The 23,929-nt window shown below is 38.5% G+C and overlaps 3 protein-coding genes across 7 annotated transcripts; 2 read left to right on the top strand and 1 right to left on the bottom strand.

Moving 5' to 3' along the window:
• The first annotated feature begins 2,281 nt into the window (after positions 1-2,281).
• snapc5 (small nuclear RNA activating complex, polypeptide 5) lies at positions 2,282-5,951 on the top strand. Its single transcript, XM_041217842.1, has 4 exons — positions 2,282-2,569; positions 3,254-3,383; positions 4,249-4,335; positions 4,737-5,951. The coding sequence occupies exons 2-4, from the start codon at positions 3,294-3,296 to the stop codon at positions 4,890-4,892; spliced, it is 333 nt and encodes a 110-aa protein (XP_041073776.1). The 5' UTR covers positions 2,282-2,569; positions 3,254-3,293; the 3' UTR covers positions 4,893-5,951.
• A 2,293-nt stretch (positions 5,952-8,244) lies between these two features.
• Positions 8,245-16,283, top strand: LOC121295096 (lactase-like protein). Of its 4 annotated transcripts, XM_041219431.1 has the most exons (16): positions 8,245-8,361; positions 9,611-9,780; positions 10,123-10,283; positions 10,974-11,061; positions 11,234-11,343; positions 11,466-11,594; positions 12,129-12,224; positions 12,506-12,560; positions 12,763-12,924; positions 13,191-13,465; positions 13,655-13,781; positions 13,904-14,103; positions 14,686-14,749; positions 15,184-15,257; positions 15,870-15,914; positions 16,168-16,213. In XM_041219431.1, the coding sequence occupies exons 2-14, from the start codon at positions 9,654-9,656 to the stop codon at positions 15,255-15,257; spliced, it is 1,668 nt and encodes a 555-aa protein (XP_041075365.1). In that variant the 5' UTR covers positions 8,245-8,361; positions 9,611-9,653; the 3' UTR covers positions 15,870-15,914; positions 16,168-16,213. The 4 variants fall into 4 exon arrangements, with proteins under 4 accessions (XP_041075365.1, XP_041075367.1, XP_041075363.1 ...); XM_041219433.1 differs by lacking the exon at positions 15,870-15,914 and having other exon boundaries at positions 16,168-16,249; XM_041219429.1 differs by lacking the exon at positions 15,184-15,257 and having other exon boundaries at positions 8,246-8,361; positions 16,168-16,283.
• Positions 14,163-23,860, bottom strand: LOC121295095 (protein zwilch homolog). Of its 2 annotated transcripts, none has more exons than XM_041219428.1 (19): positions 23,579-23,860; positions 22,951-23,005; positions 22,692-22,787; positions 22,276-22,388; positions 21,804-22,006; positions 21,489-21,568; positions 21,154-21,309; positions 20,766-20,837; positions 20,267-20,360; positions 19,539-19,591; positions 19,350-19,458; positions 19,064-19,143; positions 18,626-18,782; positions 18,333-18,361; positions 17,983-18,119; positions 17,582-17,677; positions 17,153-17,271; positions 16,807-16,910; positions 14,163-14,487 (listed from the first exon to the last, which is right to left on the bottom strand). In XM_041219428.1, exons 1-18 carry the CDS (start codon positions 23,629-23,631, stop codon positions 16,819-16,821), a joined length of 1,794 nt encoding a protein of 597 aa, XP_041075362.1. In that variant the 5' UTR covers positions 23,632-23,860; the 3' UTR covers positions 14,163-14,487; positions 16,807-16,818. The 2 variants fall into 2 exon arrangements, with proteins under 2 accessions (XP_041075362.1, XP_041075361.1); XM_041219427.1 differs by lacking the exon at positions 14,163-14,487 and adding an exon at positions 16,436-16,526.
• Between the last annotated feature and the right edge of the window lie 69 nt (positions 23,861-23,929).

Raw genomic sequence — 23,929 nt, 5'->3', positions numbered from 1 at the left:
TGCCTTAGAAGCCTTGTGTTTTGTTAAAAAAGGTAATGCCATTCTGTGTATAATTAACCATAAAGCTTAGGTGCCTGCTGTTAATACACCAGAACTTAAGTGTTCCATTCTCAGAGCTGACGCATCACATTTCCAGCATCATTTGCAGGACCATGCAGCCATACATAAACAGACAGAATTAAAACCACAATGCTGATCCCTGGATAAGCTCAAATGCTGGGCTCAGGAGTTTGGACAAGTTCACCAAATTTGCCAAAAATAAGTTGAATCCACATGTTCAGCAGGAAGAGAACATACCGCTGCGACTTCAGTGTTTTCCAGTTCACCAGCAGATCTGTTTCAAACTGCATACTCTATTCGACCGACTAGTGTATGAACCCATCCAGACACACACAAAGGAAACGCTTTGCTGCCTGTTTTATTAGTCCACCCACGCAGGATGTCATATTAGCAGCACTAAAAAGGTTAACTGGAGTCTGTGCCAATGGGGTCCCTGTGCAGAGGTGGTCTCGGAGATGCAGTCATCTCCTGCAGCAATGTGACTGCACCTCATCCAGGAAAAAGCAATCTGAGTGCACTGGGAGTTCACATGAGCCGTGTCCAGCGAGACCCGAGCAGCGCAGAGAAACAGCTGCACCGCTTTGACACTGGCAGCATGGATTACTGCTACTTCGTGTGATAAAAGAACATCTGTACCCTGCCCTGTTGGATGCAGGAGAAAAAAAAAACACATGTGGTTGTATTTCTTAAATCCATTGAGGGCCAGAGTGTTGCAGGGGGAAGAGATTGCTGGTTACACTCTAGGGTGTACCGAGAGAGAGTTAGGCCTAGTTCCCATGGGGGAACTGTGCCATTTCAAATGTGTCCTGGACAGACCTGGACTGTAAAATAGGAAGACAGCAGGAACACAGAGCCACAAACGGTGAAATGCTGGAGACTTTTCATAAGTGGTTAAGCCAAATTAAAGTTCAGACGTGTCCATTTTAACAGGAGTGTCTATACAGTACATCACCCATTGCATACTGGAAATGTTGGTTTTTATGCAGGTAGTCATATAAAGGAAACAAAATACAGGTCCTGTGGTGTTCTTATAGGTGTGCACCCTACTGTATGAATTGACCGTTCTTGTGTTCATTTCTGCTGTACAGGGATTCAGTTTGTGTCGGGGGCAGTACACAGAGTGGCTGTGTGCAATGCTATATTCCCCAGTTCTCTGATGAGCTAGCGGCGCGGCGCAGTTAAATAAAGCACATCTTTGAGGCCAGCGCGCTCATTAGGACTCGGCCAGATGTAAAGTCCCCGAGAGCTCGCTGGGTTTTGGAGAGGAAGGAAACGCTGCCATGCGCAGTAAATAATGAATTACAGTCCGGCTGGACTCCCCTTTGCGGCAGAATGGATCCATTCAGCAGGGCCACGGCATCACTTTCGCATGTAAAATAAATACTTAGGGCGTCGCGTTTCAATCTTTCTTTCAAGGCGGCACGTTTATGCACGTGTTTATTCATTTTTTATTTGCCACATCAATCACCTGCACAACGGGTTTTGAGTTAACCGACCGTTCTTTATTATTATTATTATTATTATTATTTATTATTATTATTATTATTATTATTATTTAATGTACATTTCCAGTCACAGGGTAAAATAACACCATGCATGAGTCCTGTATAACGCGCTCGTTGTTCTTTTATGGAACAAAGATTTGACTTATAATATAACAAATGCAGTAGATGGCTTGTTTAATTAGATTTCTGGCTGGTCTGAAAACTTTTCTTTTGAGTTTTCCGATGTTTGGGACTTAGCGAGCACGGAGCTGCGCTGCTTACGCGGTGTAATTATCAATGTCAACATCTGGAAGAATTTAGTCAAGGAATCTTATAAAGTCCCTAATTGGCTCCTTTAATGTTTTTTTTTTTTTTTTTTTTTTTTTTTTTTTTTGAGATTTATTAAACGCAGTTTTAGATCTGTTTCGTATTATTGAATTCCTTTTCTAATTTATTACACCTTTTCAATGAATTAATACCTGTTATTTACCCTCTTTGCTTCAGTAAATTGGCACCCAGGTGTGTTTACTCACAAATCTCCGTGTGCCTGGCAACTAACCGCATGCAGAGATTTTTAAAAAATGTTTTAATGCTCTTACTGTAAAATGAACTTTCAACGTTCAGCACCGCCTGAACTAGCCTGCGTGATCCAGCTTGTGAAATCAGCTGTCCTGCTCGCTTAAACCACGACGCGTCGCTCTTGCGCAATGACAGCGCGGTAATATAAACTCTCTCCAGCAGATGGCAGTACACAAAAACACACACGGACTTATCTGCTTTTCAGTAAGGCTGGTTCGAGTGCTGTAGCACCGTCATGCAGCTTTTTTAAACACATTGCACTTAGCGAGTATTATATCTGAAATAAGGATGACATAACTGAAGGCATGACTGTGCGGTTCCTGCGTCTCTCCTCATCATCCAGGGGTTCAGGACAGTAGCATTGGCCAGAACGCAGCAGGCCGCAGTCTGGGTGCTCTGCTTGGGGGAAGTGGTTTGAGAATGCGTTTAACGAAAAAATAGATCAAGTAAGTAGCAATTAATTACGTTATTTGAACTAATGAACACCATTGGATAGATACTCCGTGACTGTTTCGCTATAGTATTATTAGTATTTCCAAAATACATGATACGCACTGCGCGGTCGTCATTTTGCGTTTTGTCTCGGTTCACGACAGCTGTGAATGCCCCAGGTTATTGTGCTGCCTGGTTTGGCTGTGTTTGCAGGGATCGGTGCTGCCGGTAATTTGTGCTGGAGGATGGTTTAACGTGAATACTTTTTTTTTTTGCCTAGCTTTATTCTTAAAGGGCCAGCGTCCATATTTTGTACTGCCATAAGCAGAAACCCCCATATATAATATGCACCCTCAAACCCTTGCAAAAAAATTAATATGTTAGGATCTACTGTGAACAAATATTAAAAGTGGTTGAAATCAAAGAATGGGGAGACATGCAATCGCACAGAGCCAGTAAGTATGCTTATACAAGTTTACAAGGACTGTTGCAGTTTTACCATGTTTTACCCTCGTTTGCATTGTTTTATTGATGTGCTGTACCATATCTCCCTGTTCTTTGCAATGCTTACCCATGCGTTATCGTTCTTTCGTAGTGTTTTAATCGATACACTTTTGCTATGCATTTACTATAGCAAACTTTTATAAGGGTACGGACTCAGGCATTGTAGAGTTTTGTGTTTTGATGTTTTGAAACAGGTACTGTCCAGCTAAAGCAGTCCAAGTTTAAAAGCAAACCATGTTGAGCAGACTGCAAGAGCTGAAGAAGGAAGAGGAGACCCTGCTGAAGGTCAAGGCTGTGTTGCAGGACCAGCTCAACAGACTGAAGGTGAGATGTGACATTGCGGGACCATGGCAAACAAGCCTATTGTTTTAATCATTTTGAACACGGTGCTTTTGAACTGTACTGTTAAAAGGTGAAAAGTAATGCCACCAAATACACTGATCATTTATTTTCCCCCCCAGTGTGTGGGCTTTGTTTCGTATTCACTCTGGTTTAATGATAAACAGCAGGGTCTGGGCTGTGTTTCTTATTCACTCTGGTTTAATGATAAACAGCAGGGTCTGGGCTGTGTTTCGTATTCACTCTGGTTTAATGATAAACAGCAGGGTCTGGGCTGTGTTTCGTATTCACTCTGGTTTAATGATAAACAGCAGGGTCTGGGCTGTGTTTCGTATTCACTCCGGTTTAATGATAAACAGCAGGGTCTGGGCTGTGTTTCGTATTCACTCCGGTTTAATGATAAACAGCAGGGTCTGGGCTGTGTTTCGTATTCACTCTGGTTTAATGATAAACAGCAGGGTCTGGGCTGTGTTTCGTATTCACTCCGGTTTAATGATAAACAGCAGGGTCTGGGCTGTGTTTCGTATTCACTCCGGTTTAATGATAAACAGCAGGGTCTGGGCTGTGTTTCGTATTCACTCTGGTTTGATGATAAACAGCAGGGTCTGGGCTGTGTTTCGTATTCACTCTGGTTTGATGATAAACAGCAGGGTCTGGGCTGTGTTTCGTATTCACTCTGGTTTAATGATAAACAGCAGGGTCTGGGCTGTGTTTCGTATTCACTCTGGTTTATGATAAACAGCAGGGTCTGGGCTGTGTTTCGTATTCACTCTGGTTTAATGATAAACAGCAGGGTCTGGGCTGTGTTTCGTATTCACTCCGGTTTAATTGAGGTGCCCTGTATTTGCAGGTGGAGGAGCTGGCTCTGCAGTCCATGATAAGCACAGAGCGGGAGGACAGTGACGCATCCAGCCCAGCCCAGCCTGACCTCGCAGAGGTAGGAGACCCCCGTTACTGTCGCGTTAAAGCTGAGTGGAACACACTGTAGCTTTGCACTTCTTTTTAATGCATTCCAGTGCTAGGGGCGTAAAGAATGAGTCCAGGTTTTCCACAATGAACCAGTCGGCAATAACCAATCTGAAAAGCAATTACAGTACAAGAAGTCTGGAGTTTTTGTTTTAAAATTCTGTGTATTGCAGGTACTTTTATAATCATGCCTCCCAGGTTTGCGTTCATCAGAAGTAATGTCAAACATCTCTCCTGAGGAAATATCAGTGGCAGTCGAAGCCATTAGAATATAAAAAATTCCCTTTTCTATCCTCCACACTGAGCTAAAAGTATACCTGTACTATATGTTAAATGTTATAACATAACATTATTTCTGCTGTGGGCGTGCAGATGGCCATGCAGGTCGACGATGAAAGCAAAATCAATCAGACTGAACTTCAGCTAAACTCCTTTGCTGTGGAACAAGGCCTGGAGGAGGAGCAGGAGGAAGAGGAGGAGGAGGAGGAGGAGGAGGAGGAGGAAGAGGAAGAGGAAGAGGACAACTGAACTCCAGAGGCGATTACCAGAGGCGTATCTAATAGACTTGTGCCCCTTATTGCCAGTCAGTGAATACTCGGTAGAAAGCACAAATCTGGCACAGCACCAGGTCCAGTTTCTGTACGTACCAAATAATGTGCTGTGTATCACTACCAAAGAAAATGTTGTTCATTTTCTGAATGCCAGTGCAGGGCACCCACCTTATACAGAGAGATGAGACAGCGCGTGCTTCTTACAAAGTGCATTGTTATTGCTTGCAGTCTGATTCCACCATTTATTCTGTAATGCCAAAAGCATGACAAAGGTCTGCAGTATTGATCGTGCTTTGATTTTGAAGTGAACTACGGACACTGCCTGCCAGTTTTAGATGTCAGTAAGGTGAGGAGCTGGCATGAATACATTTTCTCAAAATATCTGGCATCTCTTCTGTTCCCCACACCTTATTCGTCCTCTAGTTCCTTTTCTCAATATGTCACTGATTTTGAAGTATTTTACCGAAGAAACCTTTTCTTACCTTTCGTATGCAGCAGAGCTGTTTATGAAGCTTAACAATCTTTAAAAAGCTTTTTTTCTTGCAGTTTTTGATATAACTGCACTGTCTCATTCATGAAAAAAAAACAATGCTACTGTTGAGCCTGAATGCTAGTTTGCTTATTTTTAGTTTTTAACGGAACAGCGTAAACAACAGTGTTATCCTTACCTTAGAAGGATCCTTTTGGTTGAATCTACTGTATAGGTTAGCAATTTAGAGTTTTTTACTGCCCTTTGTTTTTGTGAAAGAGTCGAGATCACTGAGGAATCACACCCCAGCAAGCACATGCAGGTATTGTGTCCACTATAGAAAATTGTTTTGAGCACAGCTGGATTTTTGAAAAGTGGGTATTTGATATAATAATAATAATAATAATAATAATAATAATAACTTTAACTGTTTTTTTTTCTTTTTTTTTGTTCAACTTGTTTGATTTTTAATTGCCATGCTGTATGGATGTTTTGAATTGTGCTTAACAGAATCTTTAAATAGGTTGTATAAAATGTTCTGTGTTTAAATAAATATGTTTATAGCAAGTGTTTTTTGTTGTTTTATTAAAATAGCTTGAAGTATTGGGTTGACTTAACTAGTTTACATAGTATGAACAAAATGACATCTAGGACCGCCGCTGTTGGCCACACTCTTACCAGTCTGCTTGGCATTCCCTTTCTTGCCTATATCTTAGTAGACTTTTCTATGGCATTGCTTAATTTGAGTAGAAGATTTCTGGCAAAAAACTCCCCTTTAAGATGTCATATCTTTGATTCTAACAGTAGTAGTTGCTTAATACATATTGTTGCCTGATGGCTACGTAATGTGACTTTATTTTATTTTATTAATGATTTTATTTTAAAAGATAATTTCTTGTCTCGCTTACAGGGAGTCAGATGTGAATTTTCTGCACACCTGTAGTCCAGAGCGTGGTACTGAAATAGACAATCTGTAGAATTTTAACAAGGCTGGGAGAGCACTCACCCCTCCACTGGACCCATAAAAAGCACGTTGGAGCGCAGACCCCAGCTTGCTGCAAAAATACAAAAACAATCACATTGAGTAGAGTTGCTCACGTCAACCTTAAAAACATTCAGCATGACCTCTTTGAGCAGTTACAAAGCAATGAATCAATAGGCGTTTGCCTCAGTATTCCTACCCTCCAGGCTGCTTATTTACAGAGAGAGCATCTGACAAGAAAAACCTTTTTCACCCAATTATAGAATACATTCTCATGGTATAACATCTTTTGAGGATAAAATTCAGAGTCTCCGGTATTTGAATTAAATGTACAGGGCATATTATTTTATAACTAGCCAGGTGTACGCCTTGTCAGTATCACATTGTCAGGTTCACATGTATTCATTGTTGGATATTGCTATGCACATGACAACATGAGTATATTTTGTATGTGTAACACAACTAAAAGTTATGTTTGACAATCTTCTCAAAACATGCCTTATCAAAGAATCTGACACAGGCACCACATTGAAAAGTTGGTTTCTTTTGTGTTAACTTATAATTGAGTGCTACAGACGGTAATAAAACACACATGTTATTATGCCATAAGCCTTAGCTACCTATTTTGGTTGTGGAATTATTTTTCTTTTCGGACGATCATATTTATAGTGCAGATTTCCGAGATTATTTTGGGTAGACCCCTTCGAGGGGCGATTCCTGAACAGGGTTTTATTTGTATCCCCCTGCAAAGCCTCACAACAGTCCTCAATCGGACCTGATCACAGCACTCTGCACATACCTGGTTTGTTGAGCTATTCCAGGGACCTTAGTAAAGATGTTCATGTTAGCTCTGTGAGTCCAGGTCGACAAGGGACAATGACAATTCACTGTATGCATCCTTTTACATTTTATTAAACAGATGGTCAAGCAAGCTTATTTGTATAGACTCAAACTTAACTATGTTAAGCCACTGCAAAATAATACTGGAGTTTAGGAAAGCACTGTGCAGGCAAAACAATGAAAAGAGAAGCATGAACAGAAGCAGGGTGGGAACACTATTATAAACCATGGTAAATGCATAGCATAAACATGGGAAAAGCATAGACAACTGCAAACTGAACATGCAGATATACAGTGGTAAACTCGGGTTAAGTATTTCTACATACATATCATTCAACAGGTAATGTCTATATTGTGTAAGGACCGGTGTCATTAAGTCCTAGATTTTGCCCCTGAAATATAAAATGAAGTCTGAATATTCCCACGACATGAGCTGTAAAAAGCTGGTTTCACAGATCTCTATTAGCACTAATCTCGGACTATCTTACCTACAGTGACATTGCATGGTCCAAGGTTAGTGCTAATTGGGGTCTGTGAAACCAGCTGAAAGTGTTAAAAGTTGGAGGTAATACCTCTTGTGTTTTCCACATGTAATGAACTGACTGAATTTGAAAGGGTCAGTCTGAATGAAACTGCCCACATACATACATGACTGTTGTATCGCTCTGCATTGGGAGGTTTTCCTGTGAAATGTTATATCAAACCTCACAATAGGTTGTACAGTATGTGTACAAATGAAACACTGATTCCTTGTAAAGGATCTCTAACACAATTGCTTGGTGAGCGGTCAGTGGAGACTTAGATGCAACCCTCCTATATGCATTGTATGACTTGAAACACCTTTTTCATTAGAAACGCAGGCAGATCACCACACTAAATTGACTTTGCTTACAGAGTGAAACCTCCGTTTCTAAGGGTTTTGTTTGCCTAAGCTAAATGTGTTTCTACATCATTGAGCCTGAAGTAAGGGATTTTTCATTTTGTTTGGGTCACGAGGCCCTTGAATAGCGTTCCCTGCTGGATGTTTCTCCGGGGTTTTGTGGCAGTTGTTTGAACATTGCAAAGCGAGAGGTATTTTGTGAAGGTTCTTTTATTCTGGATGCTCGGGTACCTTTCTTGCATTTCCAGTCAGGACTAATGCAGATTGGGTCACAGGTAAGAGCTTTACGATTTCTTTTCAGATGTTCAAGAACGCTTTGTCTGTTTACAATATCTCCTATATTCTTTTATCAGAGGCTGGTTGGTGCTTATGTGCAATCATTTATTTGTCACATAAAACAAGGGGCCATTTTAATGAAATTCACCAATATCTTGCATCTGTTTTAAGCAGATTTCATCAGAATAACTAGACATGTCTATAGTTGCACTGACCCCATCTATATCCATGTGATCATGTTTGCTGAAATACAGTACCTCTTCATGGTTACAACACACACACATTCTGTAAGTAGTGTGTGAATGGGACTCGAGAAAGATGTTGCACTTCTTATTTCAATGCAGCAGCATGAGCAGAAGATGGCTTTACACTGTAAAGATTACAGTGAACCGTGATAGACCTTACTTGTGATAATGGGAACATATTTAACTTCAAGAAATCTACAGAAAATGCATATTACTGAGGAGCAACACCCTGTACTTCAGGAGCATTAAGGCAATGTGTTATAACCACGTTTATTTCTGCTATTGCATAATGTTTGTTTTTTTTTGTTTTTTTTAACTAAAGCTTTTCACAGCTCTCATTTAGATCCTCTTTAGATTAATAGATTTTCCTTCAATGGGAATGGTGAATGACAAAGTGCTGAATGTAATCTAGTTCATTATAGGTGGGCTCAAGCATTTTCTTTAAATTAGAATAATATGGAAATATGAATTCATTATTCTGCATCAGAAGAGATAAAGTAAGTTGTGTTGAAGTGAAGTTTATAATTTATATTTGTATTTAAAATTCAAGTGGTTCTATTAAAAAGCAACAGTAGATTTATTTATTTCGATTTTTATGCAGATTTAAATCTAGTATCAAAGAATTATATTAATCAATATATTTTAAAAAATAACCACACTTTTACAGTGTAGATTCAATATACTACAAGTATGTTTTGTTATGTAGTGAAGAGTTTAAGCACTGTAAGCACCCTTTTTCTACTTCATTACAATGTTGTAATTAACAGGTTCTAAACCTAGATGCTTTAAAAATCCTTTTATGAGATGATATTGCTTGCAAGGTACAGTTTAAGGGATAAACATCTCCCCCCAACCTTCATTTATCTCAGTTCAGTAAGCGAAACAGAGCGCAAAGGGGTGCTGATGATGTACAATATGAGAGGCCCTTGGTGATTGGACGCTGGACTCTTTACCCTTTCTTCTCTCTCATATGCTAATTGTCCTTTCCGCCCTGCTCCTCCAGACGTGTCTGAAAGGTGAACACTGCTTGTCCTCCTGAACTCACAATGCTGCAGCCCCATGTGCTGAGTGTGTGCCATGTGCTTGTGCTGGTGTTGTGTCTGTCTGCGGCTGAGGACTTCGACTGGACAAAGAATGACCACGGCTCCTTCTATTATGGCACTTTTCCAACTGGTACATTTTGTAATGCACTTCATTTTGTGGCAGTGGTGGGATTCAGAACTACCAAGATCTCCCAGCACCCGAGCCTCAGCTCAAAGCCTTATCCCGCACTGTCTTCTATAAAGGTTTACCAATACTTGCTAGTATATTCAATTACATTGGATTTTAATACCATCACCACACTGCCCCATGATCACTCTGTAGTCTAAGTTTGTAGTTTATGTGTGAAAAGCTGATAGGGAGGCTGTTAAGCTCTTAACAGCCTCCAGCTACTCTGACCAGAATGGGGTTTTGTTTTTGTTCTCTTAATTAGCTCAAGGCGTTTTTGCTCCAGGGTGTCATTTTTTCTCGCAGGTTTTTCGTGGGGGGTCGGCAGCTCAGCCTATCAAACAGAAGGAGCTTGGGATAAGGACGGAAAAGGAATGAGCATCTGGGATGTCTTCTCCCATAAAAAGGGGAAGGTGATCTACAACGAAACTGGGGACTCGTCGTGTGAAGGATACTACAAAGTTAAGGTAACAGGAAACCATAAGATGCTGGGTAGCGCCTAGTGAAGTATCATTATAATAATTATTTTTTAGACAACATTTCAAACTAAAAGTACAGAGGCAGCTGCAACCTTATTGCTTTTTTCATTTCTTTTGGTTCAGCACAATTGAAACAAATGCTATAGTGTTCAGGACAGGGGTTGGTAGGGAATCAAGTTCAAAGATTACAGGGGACAATACTTTCATCTTCCAGCAGAGTGCACCAGAAAGCTTTTAGGAATTTAATGGACAGTATACTGCTGTTTGTTAACCAGCTGACTTCTGTTTTACTTTTGTTTGATACCCCCTCTTTCTGTAGGGGTATCATGTGAGTACTGTAGTAACACATGCATAGCATTTTTTAAATTAATTTGTTGATTGACAATTAAACTACAAAAGGAAAAAAAAAACAAAACTACAAAATATTAATTTCCTAAGTAACAACTTAAAGAAATTCGTTTTCTTCGTATCAACAATTCGTGCAACCAGTGTTGTAGCAGTTTCAGTTAGTACAGTAATTGTTTATATCTATGTACCTCGTGTGCTTTGATATAATCTCTGAAAAGCTGTATTCACTAAATGCATATTTAGTGAATACCCTACTCCTGTATAGGGACTCCTGTGTAGGTCCCTACTCCTGTATAGGGACATATTTGTTTTTGTCTTTTTTGTCCCCAGGACGACATTGCCCTACTGAAAGAGCTGAAATTAAATCACTATCGATTTTCCATCTCTTGGCCCCGAATCATGCCGACAGGAATAAAATGTAAGAATAACTTGCATTCATATTTTATTATTTTAAACCAAGAAAAGAAAAAGATTCTTGTAAGCAAACTGGATCCCCTGTTCTACAAAACCCCATAATCCACATTCCCTGTTTGTTAATGTCTTGCGCTAATCTAACTGAAACCCTCAAGAACATTCCCTTTTCTTCACAGCTGACCACGTGAATGAAAAAGGAATAAAATACTATGATGACTTAATTAATCTTCTCTTGGAGAACAAGATCACTCCCATTGTGACTCTGTACCACTGGGACCTACCTCAGGTCTGTGACCTCGTTATGAATGGGATTGCTATTCCAATCACACCTGGTGTTAGAAGCATTTTTCTTGGCGGGGACTCCCAAAAAAATCATTCATCCTAATACTTTGTTTCCTCTACTTCTAGGTTCTCCAAGAAAAATATGGGGGCTGGCAAAATCTAAGCATGATCAATTACTTTAATGACTATGCCAACCTATGTTTCGAGAGGTTTGGTAATCGTGTGAAATACTGGATTACTTTTAACAACCCTTGGGTAAGTTATATACAGTGCGGTTAAGAAATATACAGTACGCTTTGTTGACAGCACGTGGAGCCGGAGACCCAAAGCAGCTCTTTGGATTTGCACTGCATGCCCATTGGAATGGATCTTAGCAGCTGATGAGTTAATAACACTGACATCATCATGAGACACAAGCTCACCCCTCGACCACAGAGCTTTCTCTTATTGAGGTATAGGACGCTCATCTTTGAATTGTATGGTCTGCGGATCATGTCCTCCCCATGCCTTTCCATTAAATGCAATGCTTTGAGATGCCAATTCATTAACACAATCACAGGAGTTTATTGTATTCAACTTGGTGTGGCATATTCTTCATCTAATTTACATCTTGCCTCCGCCACCTCTCTTTCAGATGTGCTACGCAGTGCTGCACTGTATATGAATCTAACTTTTAGCTCTTTCTAAACAGCCTTGAGACAAAGTGACAAAGAGATGAGCAAGCTCACTGTACAGTTAAGTTCACGTATGCCGTGTTGGTCACTAAGCATTACTCAATCTCATCTGCAGTCTGTTGCTGTTGAAGGATATGAAACAGGAGAGCATGCGCCTGGGATGAAGCTGAGAGGATCAGGACCATACAAAGCAGCTCATTATATCATCAAGGTATGAGACAGTCTGCTCACTGAGGCAAAAGAAAAAAAAAGGGCAGAATTAGCAGGCATTGTAGACTAACATATCAGACAATGGACTGTATGGGAGCACAGTGGGGTATATTCAACTGATCCAAACGCCAGTGGAACTGTATCGTCACTGTTTAATAATTAGCAAAGGGCCCAAACACATTTGTCACATAAATCTGCTTATTTATTACATTGTTCCAGTTGCTTTTGCTGATTGAAGACATATTCATTTTTTAAAATAATTATTATTTTCTACTGTTACAGACTCATGCCAAGGTTTGGCACACTTATGACAACCAATGGCGCAGCAAACAAAAAGGTATTGTACCACTGGTCAAAATGGTTATAAATGTATCTATATATAGGAGAGGATACTCCATGGATGTTTCTGGGGTACTGTAGTACTGTACTGAAACGAGGCAAATGGGTTGTTTCAGCGCTAGAAGTCTCATCACTTGTATAAAACATGTTTATATGTATTGTCCATTATATCTGAATGGAAAGCATGTTTCTCTTTCTAGGCATGGTTGGCATTTCCCTGAACGGTGACTGGGGAGAGCCTGTTGACATTACAAGCCAGAATGACATTGAAGCCGCTGAAAGATACATCCAGTTTTACCTTGGCTGGTTCGCAACCCCCATCTTTAATGGAGACTATCCACAGGTGATGAAAGACTACATAGGTAAGAACTTCATCAGCAGGTATTACTGCGGTATATTACAAGTTAAACAACTTGCATGATGCTTCTCAGTGGGTGTTACAAAAGCTGCCAAATACCAAATACTGTTTCTACTCACTTCAGTTATTGAAAAATGGGTTTATGCTAAAGCTGTAACTGGAAATTACATTTTTTAAAAATGTAAAACAAACAAAAAAAAAAAAAAGTGACTAATTATCCCACCCATTTCTTAATCATTTAACCCGATGAGGATGTTGTTGTTTGTGAAGGTAGGAAGAGTGCACAGCAAGGCCTGGAAACCTCAAGGCTGCCGACCTTCTCATCCCAGGAAAAGAGCTACATCAAGGGAACATGTGATTTCCTTGGAATCGGGCATTTCACTACACGCTACATCACACAGAAAAACTTCCCAGCCAGTCACGGCCCCAGCTACTTCACTGACAGGGACCTGGCGGAGCTGGTGGACCCCCGGTGGCCTGACCCTGGCTCTGAATGGTTGTATTCTGTGCCGTGGGGGTTCAGGCGCTTGTTCAATTTCGTGAAGGTACAAAACACTCTAGGGTTACCAGAATGTAGTCACATGTTGGAAATCACACCAGAGGAAGCACATGGCTGCTTTTCTGAAAGCCTACCATTCCCAAAAGAAATACTACAACTGTCTCTCTTAGAAGCGTTTAACAGGTAAGAAATCTGTATTGTTATTGAGGCCTCCCGATTCCTTTTCTCTTTATAGACTCAGTATGGAAACCCCATGATCTATGTGACAGAGAATGGAATGTCTGAAAAGATGACTTGTACGGAGCTTTGTGATGATTGGAGAATGCAGTACTTCAAGGAATACATCAATGAGATGCTTAAAGGTACAAAGAACATAACGCTATGAATTGCATTTTGATAAGATAATCTTGATAAATTGCTGTTGGCGAATTTATTTTCACCTTCATTATTAGTGCTTAACTAATGTGATTTTCTTTTCCCCCAGCGATGAAGGATGGTGTGAATGTGAAAGGATACACTGCCTGGTCCCTGCTGGATAAGTTTGAATGGGATGAGGGTTACTCTGAGAGGTTTGGATTGTACTATGTTGATTTTAGAAACCAGAATAAACCACGCTATCCAAAGGCCTCTGTCCAGTACTACAAAAGGATCATCAGTTCAAACGGATTCCCGAACCAGAGGGAGGTAAGAACCGACGAAAAGGAAAAGTGCCAGTGACATTTTAGATAGAAAAGATGGTTTATTTAGATTTTATTACAACATAAAAACATTACAAAGTCACGTGTGACTGGATTCTTAAGAGACTGATCCAATATGATTATGTTAGTTATATACACAACACTACATATAGAAAGCCAAGAACCAGTTATCCAGATCCATTTCTGATAAGTTATAGTTCCAATTCCAAGGAAGGCGTCAGTCATGGAGAAATCCAAAAACAGCCGAACCATTATTTGTGAACTACCCGTGTACCTTAAGCTCGAAATATACAATGTACACAATTTGCAATAATAAGTGCTGGCACGGCAAGCGAGGTATGGAATCGGGACAAAGATCAACAGCAACAGACTGAAAAACAATTTAGTAAAAGAAAATATTGCAATTATTATTTTAAATGCTATATAAAGTTAAGTCCATCAGTTTTTTTTGCCTCTCAGTAACAGACGTTGCGGCCCAAGCGTACATATTTCCATAAAAATCTTCTGCCTTCTTGTCTAAATAATCTAATAATCAAGGTCTAACAATCAAGGCTATTGCTTTTGACAGGTTGAAAACTGGTACCGCAAGGCAATAGAGACCTGCTCTTCAAGTAATCAGCTTCTTGCTGCAGGTTAGTAAATAAAATATTTAACTTTTGCACAAAATATAGGTTACAATTTAGTAACACTAGCAGGGGTAAACAAACAAAAGATTCTGCCTCCAATACTATCAAGCATCTGAAGTCACGGTCCATACATAACAGTATATATATATTATACTGATATAGATATTAATCGCTGATGTGATGTCTGTAAAACAATTCTTACTGCAATAGATATCGTTTAGGTATGTCAAACAGACAAATGGCATTTTTGTGCTCCTTATTCTTTAAAAATATCCACTCTTGACACATTCTTATTTTGAACCAAATTACAACGAAATTGTGACATGTTCAATAACACATTACTTTAATGTTCAACAACACAATGATTTTTCTGAAATTTTAAAATCTGGACATCAGTTTTACTACAAAGTAACGGCACTTTTCTTTGTTTACCCCTCCAGCTAGAAGAAAGTCCAAGGAAAATAAGGAACATGCAGAAATGCCAAAGGTTTGGCCAGTGCATGATGAAGTTTAGGTACTAGGGCTCAACTTAAAGAAAATGTGTCCTGATTGTGTCCTGTCCAGGTTTCTTAAAATACAGAAATCAATGGCTTGGTTTTCATTAAGAAACGGACAACCCCCCAAAAAAAAAAACACATACAACAAATGTCAATATATGAATAACTGGAATTAAAACAAACCACAAAGAGATAGTGTGATTGAAAACATTGTTAATTAGTGATTGGACAAATAAAATACTGCCATATAAAAAAGGGTGTGGTATATATGTTTTTTGTGCTGTGTTTTTTACTAAATATGTTAAAGGTTGATTTATTTATATTAACAATTTACTTTTTGAGGGCTTTTGATTATTTCCTTTGTGTTAAACGTTTGTGTCCCTAGAATATATAAAAAAAGACTATTACTGTTAAATTATAAAATAAATACCAACTATGCCACAAACATTCGTAAAGAGCTACATATATGTGTACTTCTGTATATTATTGGTACCACCTACAAGCAGACTCTGCGATTGGAATTCCTGTACAGCAACTGGTGATGATCACAGTCCTCAAAGGGTTAATATACTTCTTTTAAATACAAAATAAATGTCTTTTTAGTAATCACTTTTGTCTTTTAATAATAGAACAACAGTGGACTACTGCTGCCAATATTCTAAGACTTATTCATGGTAAGCACAAAAAACAACAACTACTCATGGTATAATTAACCCTTTGAGCACTGAATACTATTATTCTTCAGGCAGACAAACAAAAGAAAACCCTTCTTGAATTTAACAGTAGTGTCCTAAAGATAAACACTTTTTCCATGACAGCGAAATCACAAGTGGGCACTGTATAATTGTGTTTACTGTTAAAAGGAAATCTCTACAGTACCAAGTACTGAGCTGCTATTTCTTCATATTAGTATTTGCTGTGTTTCAGATCCCCTGACCAGTCACATGGAGATGGTGACGGAGATCGTTGTCCCCACTGTGTGCACTCTCTGCATACTGCTGAGCGCAATATTTCTCATGTTCCTTCTTCGAAGGCACAGCTAGCAATGAACTTAGACAAGGGTATTTTCAGTAGAAATCAATAGAAGTTTAACTGAAAAGCTAATTTTATAAAACTGACAGACACCCCCCCCCCCCGATGTATTATGTTCATATTTTTAATGATAAAATATTTGGCAAAACAAAGTCCCTGTGCTGCTCAAATTTCTGCATGCTGCTGTCAGGTTTGGTGTTTGATGTGAAAAAAATAGGTAGGTTGCTTTGCACAGAGAAGAGATACTGTGTTACCTGAAAGACAGAGATTATTTCAATCACCCGTATAAAGTTTCAAACTATTTTGTTTACTTGTGTAAGATTACTGAACAATTCCTCTGCAAGACAAGCCTAGACACTTCCAGGCTTGTAATGAAATACACTTCTGATCTAGTTTGAGCCATACGTTTTATCAGACATTATTGAAATTGTGTAAAGACAATATTGGTATTGAATAAAGTATATTATTTAAGGCTGTTGGTATTATTAAGTCATTACAAATTAAAAACGTTGTTGAAAGATTTTTCTGACATACCTGTGAAGTTATTTACATAAAATGCACTTGGCTACAACTAATGACTGTAGTGAAATATGCAGGTTCCTCGCCTTCCCCATTAACGGTTGTTTCAAAAGGGATATCTAGAACACAAAATATATAAATAATGAACATCTTCACACAAACCACCAATGTATACAAATTGTCATAAGTTTAACTTTTTCACCGACAAAAACAATTTAGAATTATTTTATTTGCACCCGGTACCAAAATCAATATTTTACTTTGTACAGTATAGTGGCACAGTTCAAACAGCAAGTTAGAGATGATTTCTTAACCCTATTCAGACCAAGAAACCTACTGTTCACAAAACCACACAAATCACCTGGTGTATGGAAGACCACATGCTCCACTGGAGCCTTGCCACTGAGCTGCCACATTGTTTTCACCTCCTTTTGCCCGTGTCCACTGGAAACCTCCACTCTCCACATCTGAGGGTGCTCACTAATCCAGAACAAAGACAATGTTGAAAAAATACAAACACTTCAGCATTTAATTAATAACCATTATCTACATTATTTGACAATTACAAAAGGCGAAAACACGATTTCTAATATCACGAAGACCTTGAACAGCTGGCTCTTTGAATGGATGCTAAATCATAAATGAAACCTTGCAAGCTAGACAAACCATACCAGTCTATGGACTGAGCAACAAAAAAATGTAGACAATATATGCTTGTAAATTTCTCAACAGCTAATTGCAGTCCAAATGCCATGTTTAATTTCAGTATAACAATTACTGCTGTCCTTACTTTTGATAGAAGCTGCTGATCACAGAGGGTCTGATTTGCAAGTGAAACACGTTTTCTTCACTGTAAGGGTGCTTTTTGTAAAACTGCAAGCAAGACCTTGAAAAGAAAAGAAAGGGAGGCTGTGAACATGCAAACCATCTGTTACTGCTGTAGCTTATAGATAATGTACACAAGAACAAAATCTACAACAAAATCAGATCTGCAATGAGAGCTGGTGAACTGAAAATCTATAAAATCAGGGATATGTTAATGCTTTTATGTTTTTACTGTATATATACACTTTTTTCTTCAAAAAGTGTTATCCTGATTTTAAATCATTTTATTATCAACAAAGGCAATATTATACTGTGTGAAGCAGTACAGTGCATTATAGCTGGGCGCAGCAAGTTTCAAATTCTTACTGTGTTAGAGGGAAAAGGTGTTCGTGAGCCAGGTTGAGGAAAGCATGGCAGTTCACCACAATCTCCAGCATGTGGTGCAGTTTCTTCAGCCGCTGGACCTGCTCCTGTACATCCACAGATGAGCTCAGAAAGTAATCCTGAAAGAGGAAGCAAGCAGGAATAGTCTCACATTCAAAAGATTATCAAACAGTACATGAAAAGTAATGCATTCCTGTAAATAATGTACCTAATTGCTGTATTCACTCACTTGTTTAGTGGAATAAACACATTACATAATATTGACTGATATCACTTCCTATTACCAGGGAATAAAGCAAACTGAACTGCCAATACACTAAGAATTGTCTTACCAGGTAGTTTAGTGTTGTAAGTTCTTGACCTGCAACAGAAACTATTTTAAAATAAAAAATGGAACTGTATGAAGTATGACTGTACTATGAAAATATAACATTTGTTACTTTGATAAGTCAATACTGGCAAGCAAAATACTTTTTGATGATAAAATTACATTATTGGGAAAATGTGAGCAATGACCATACTGCCTTGGGATTGTTTTTATGCTGTAGTGGTTGCATTATAACAACAAAGCAACATAATGTTTCCTTTGCTTTCACAAATACAAATACCTATAGCATGATGTTACCTATGAAGTAGTTAATATAATCCTTCCTCATTTTATCTAGCCCAACCTCCAACAGCATTCGGATGGGTGCAAGTCCAGTAAGAGAGAAATTGTCCATTTTGCCGTGGTAGGATTGCTGGATCAGCTTGCTAAGAGAACTGCTGCTCCCTCTGTGGATCTGACAGAGAGAAGCGTAGTTATCTGATTTGACACTGTCACCATTGTGATGCCAATGGTGACAAGATCAGAGAAAGAACGATGTCTTTGGAAAAACATAAATAAATCAGAACAAAAGGCAGAATTCAGATTTTATTCCATAACATAAAAAAGGAATGAAGGGTCTAAAGGGCATCTAAATCCCTGGTACTGTAAACCCACAATACATTTTAGAGATTGCCGTTATGAATTAAGCAGGAAACTGGGAGGGTAAAAAAAAAAAACAAAGAGTTTAATACATACCCATGGTTGAATGTCACCGAATTTCAAGGCCTGAATTACCAATGTAAGAGAATCCACTACATCTCGACAGGATGTCACACCTGTACATATAACAATAAAAAAAATGTAAAAGTCTTAAAGTTTAAAAAAAAAAAAAAAAAAAAAAAACAGTACTCGTTTAAAAGTAAAAACAAGCACACAAATGTGTAAGAACAAACTTTAAAATTACAAGGTCTGCTTGTTTCAGAAGGGTGGTAAAAAACTGAAGAGTAAAAAGGAGAAAAGGGTGTTGAAAAATCCAACATACTCCTCCTCATCCTAGACCACAGCTGCTCTGCAAAATCGAGATCTCCGCGGTCCGTGACAAACGCAGTCTGGATGGAACCATCAACTGAGGCAGCATCGCTTTTTATTTTCTAAGATAAAAAAAACACAAGCTAAAAACACACACTTGAATTGATCTAAAAAGTTTTTCCAAAACAGAAAAAAAAATTACCTCTGGCTCCTTAGCAGGCTGTTTTTGGTAAACATCAAATTTGTTCTTTAAATCTACAGAAGTAAACAACATATTATTGCTATGGACAAGAAACACCCAATCAAATCTGCATTAGATCCAGGGAATCTGCACTGGATCCGAATGGAGCATCCGGTATAGGCACTCCGCGTGGAGTGCAGGATGCGCCCTATAGCCAGGATATCGCTGGTTCTGCTCCAGGCTATTCCACTACCGGCCGTGGACGGGCATTCCCAGGAGGTGCCGCACAACTGGCAGAGTGCCGCCCGGGGTTGGGAGGGCTTAGGTCGGCCAGGGTGTCCTCGGCTCGCCATGCACCAACTACCCCTGTAGACAGGCCGTGTACCTGCGGGCCTGCCTGCGAAAGGCCCAGAGCTGCGTGGTCCTACAACACCGTAGCTCTGAGGTAGCTTCATGGCTGTCCTGCAAAGTGAAAAGAAGCAGACGGCTGACGACACACGTTTCGGAGGATGCGTGTGTTCGTCTTCGTCTCTCGAGTGAACGTGGGCGTTGCATCGGTGAGCCAGGCTTAAAATTGGGCATTTCAAATTGGGGTACAAAAATAATAGGCAATCCCAAATTAAAAAACAAACAAAAAAAATCTGCATTTGATCAAATAAATATTAACATGCAGCATGTCAGATATAAGTTTGAACTGCTTTCAGTTTTGGTGAATCACGTCTAAACAGCATTAAAAACATTGTATTTACCTTCTATCAATGCTCGTACAAGTTCAACAGCAGTTTTGGTTTCCAAAGGCTCTGGCCAGTCAGTCTCCCCTGTTTTCAAACCTTCAGCCAAAACCTGAAACACAAAATATCAAATTAGCTGCATATAATTTAAAATACTGAATTAATTTTAAAGCAAAGTGCAAAGGCAAGTCTGCAAATGATTTAACAAGATTATAATAAATTATTAAAGACAATAATGTATCTGAGCCTTGCGGAAATTAAATAGTTTCTTTCTTGTTTTTATATCATTAAAATTGCAACTGAACAATAATAATAATAATAATAAAAAATTCTGAGGAAAAACTAAAAAGGTCTGTGGCCACTTGCATAAAACATTTAAGATACTGACTTATTAACTTACTTGCTGCTACATGATTAAACTTAAGCAGTTAGGGGGAAACTAAGGTGAAAATGAACTGGCCATTGGTCTTAAGAGTCATAAATACTGTATATACTTTGTAGGTTATACTCTACTTACAATGAGAAACTCCAGCTCTTTGTACAATTGGTACACTGGACTCCTTTGGTCTCCAGATCCCACTTTGATGTTCTTTAGGTAGAAAATAAAGCCAGACTGGATTCAATACACTGTAGCACTTTTGTGCAGTTACTTACAGACAACCCAGTGCAGGGTCTATTTTAATGATCTAAACAGTGTTGAATCTTAAATCTGAAACTTGAAAAAAAATGTATTAATTCTAATTCACAACATTCATTATGTTTACAAATTAAACATGCTTGACATATTTCAAGATTTACTATACACTACATTTCTCTTCTGATAAATACATAGTAATGCATGCATTTATGCAGCATACTACAATAGGCAGCTTCATATTACTCATTTGGGAAACGCTTTTTCTTACCAATGTAGCAGCTGATGTTAGTGGTGGAGTCTGTAGAATGTTCTCCACATTGTTCCAGGTGAAGTCCACTACAATATTGCTCTGTGATTCAATAATACTGCTCTCCACTACTGTTGAACCAAAAAGATCATACTGAGCGTATCCCTTCGTTGTTACCTGGAAATACACACAGAAAATGACATGCAGTGATTGTAACTGCATTTCTACTAACTTTAATGTCCTGTTCTAATTAGAAGCATACAGAATTTGCTCTTGAGAGCCACCATTGAACTGACCACTATTAAATGACTTGCACTGGTAAAAGAATGCAAAAATGTTACTTCTCTACTACTTACAGTAGAAGAGTGGTGTCTCCCCTTGTGAGCTTTTTTCAGTTCATCTAGGTTAATAAATGAAGACTTGCCAATAAATGGACCTAAAATGAGCGAACAAAATGAAAGAATATATAAATGAATAGATAGATTAGCAAGAAGAAAAACTAAAAATGATAGAAATGTCATTCTGGACAATTGAAATGAAAATAAGTGTCTTATTTAGCCAAGCATAACTGTAAAACATAATACCAATAATCAGCCAATCTGAAGAAGTTTTTTTCTTTTTTTTTTGCTTAATCTCACTGGACCTCCATTCCCGATACTGTACAATCTTACCTTTACATGTCACTGAATGGAAATTGATGCCAGTGACTTTGCTGTCAGTCCTGATTGTTTCAGCCCCAAGCCAGCAGGTGCCTTCTGGATCGGAGCTGTCACATCGCACCCACACAGGAGGGAGCACCACTGCAGGGTTGCTGGCATTCACTAACTGGGGCATGTTAGGGTTATGTGCCATGGTATACCAAGAAATCAACTGCCTAAGAAAAAAACAATGAAGGACTTAGTTCAACAGCAAGCTAGCAAAAAATAAACACAAAAACATAAGACACAATGAAAGCATGAACCAACGTTTTCCAAGGTAGGGTGCTGCATATTTATTAGGATTAACACATTTTACTGAGTGTCTACAACACCACAGATAATTGTTTTTTTTTTTTTTATTGGGAAATGAAATAGGGTATATTTTATAATAGGTACTAAAACAAATGATAAGTTACATGTAAAACTAGTAGCACTGTACGGGTACCTTGCTTTCATAACAGCCAGTGGCATTGGACCTAGAGCTTCTTTAAAGTGAAGCTTTGAATCTGAAGAAAAGGAATCTTCAGTCTTCTCTTCTTCATTCTCAAGCTTTGGAATCTGAAAGAAATTGCAGATTCTGTTGGAAATTGTGACTTTCTGAAAATTCTTATATGCACAGAGTGAGTCCCATGTATTCTTTTTTTTTTTTTTTTTTTTTTTTTTTTTTTTAGCTGTTTAAAATGTTAGCATCCTAAGAACCCAATGATAAAACACCAGATACAGTGATTAACAATACGTCTATTAAGTATGATATTGCCATATTAAATGACAAGTGTCAAGAAGGAACAAAACAACATATTTCATTAAAGGTTACTACAGCAGCACAAAAGCATATCAGGTGAAATGTGCTGCAATACTCACAGCTTTTTCTATGATAAATACAGACTTGCTTCCATTCCAGATACAGCGCAAGGGGTTTTTGCCTTCGTCGTTTACCAGCTGTACCTGGATATCACTCTGGAGAAACAAACTCGAGTTAGTCCCAGGTTTAATTCCATGCAGCACACTTCTGTACAGTCCCTAAGGGCGGAATGCTTATACATCACTGTATACACAAATGTGTAATTCTTACCTTAATTTGATTTATGAATTTCTTTATCACATCCAAATAACAACTTACCTCATAAACCAGCGGCTGTTTCAATTCTCCTTTTTGTCCATCTTGGTAATATGCACTGTAAGTTGAATCAAAAGAGGTATAATGCATTACATAATAATAATAATGCCCTGACTATGTAATGTTTTCTTAATGCAAGGAGTACGATTACATGCATAAATAGGATGCAGTGCTACATACAATTAAAAAAAAAAAATACTTCTTACATTTTAAAAAGGTTGTAAACTCACAAGCCTTAAGTTAGCTATAGGAGTGTGTCTTGTTAAATTGTTATAATTCTGCAAAATATCCAAAAACGAGGAATCTGGCTAACACAAAGCTGTAGGCGTCCATACCCCCCTCCTGCTGCAGGTAGAAGAGGGTGGACGGCTATAGTATAGTTCAGTGACACGGTTTCAATCTGAAGGTGACTAGCTAACACCACTGGTAATGTAAACAAACATTTCTGATGAAGCCGAGTGCACAAGCAGTATAAACCGTGAAATAATAACACCACCAAAAAACAGAAGTCAATGACCCATCAATTTCAAGTACGAAAGTTAAGCAGTAATGTCCATATAAATTAATCTCCCAACCACCAAAATCCTATAAGCGATACACTACAAAAAAATTGTTTGTGTCTTTTACTCACATGAGAAACTTCTGAAACTCGGCAGCAGGAGCTGTAATCCCGTTTCTCTTCATTCTAGGTCTTAATCGGTTTTAAACATAAAGATAATAAACTGTGTGCACGTTTACAGGAAAACAAATAAATAAAATAAAATAAACTACTAAAACAATCCAATATAATAATGTGCAAAACTAGCCAGACAGCGCCTCCCGCGTCAAAACAAACAGCGCGGGCATGCACTACGTCAATCCCGTCTCTCAGCAAAAACATTTTAATAAAAATATTATAATTTTATAATAATGCAGCCTTGGTATATAATTGACTATAAAGTCGTTTAAAAACTGTAATTTAAAAAAAATACATATTTTAATT

The sequence above is a fragment of the Polyodon spathula genome, chromosome 19 (genome assembly GCF_017654505.1).
Source record: "Polyodon spathula isolate WHYD16114869_AA chromosome 19, ASM1765450v1, whole genome shotgun sequence".
NCBI classification, from domain to species: domain Eukaryota; kingdom Metazoa; phylum Chordata; class Actinopteri; order Acipenseriformes; family Polyodontidae; genus Polyodon; species Polyodon spathula.
Note: the sequence above shows the minus strand (reverse complement) of the source record. Positions and strands in the feature narration are given on the sequence as shown.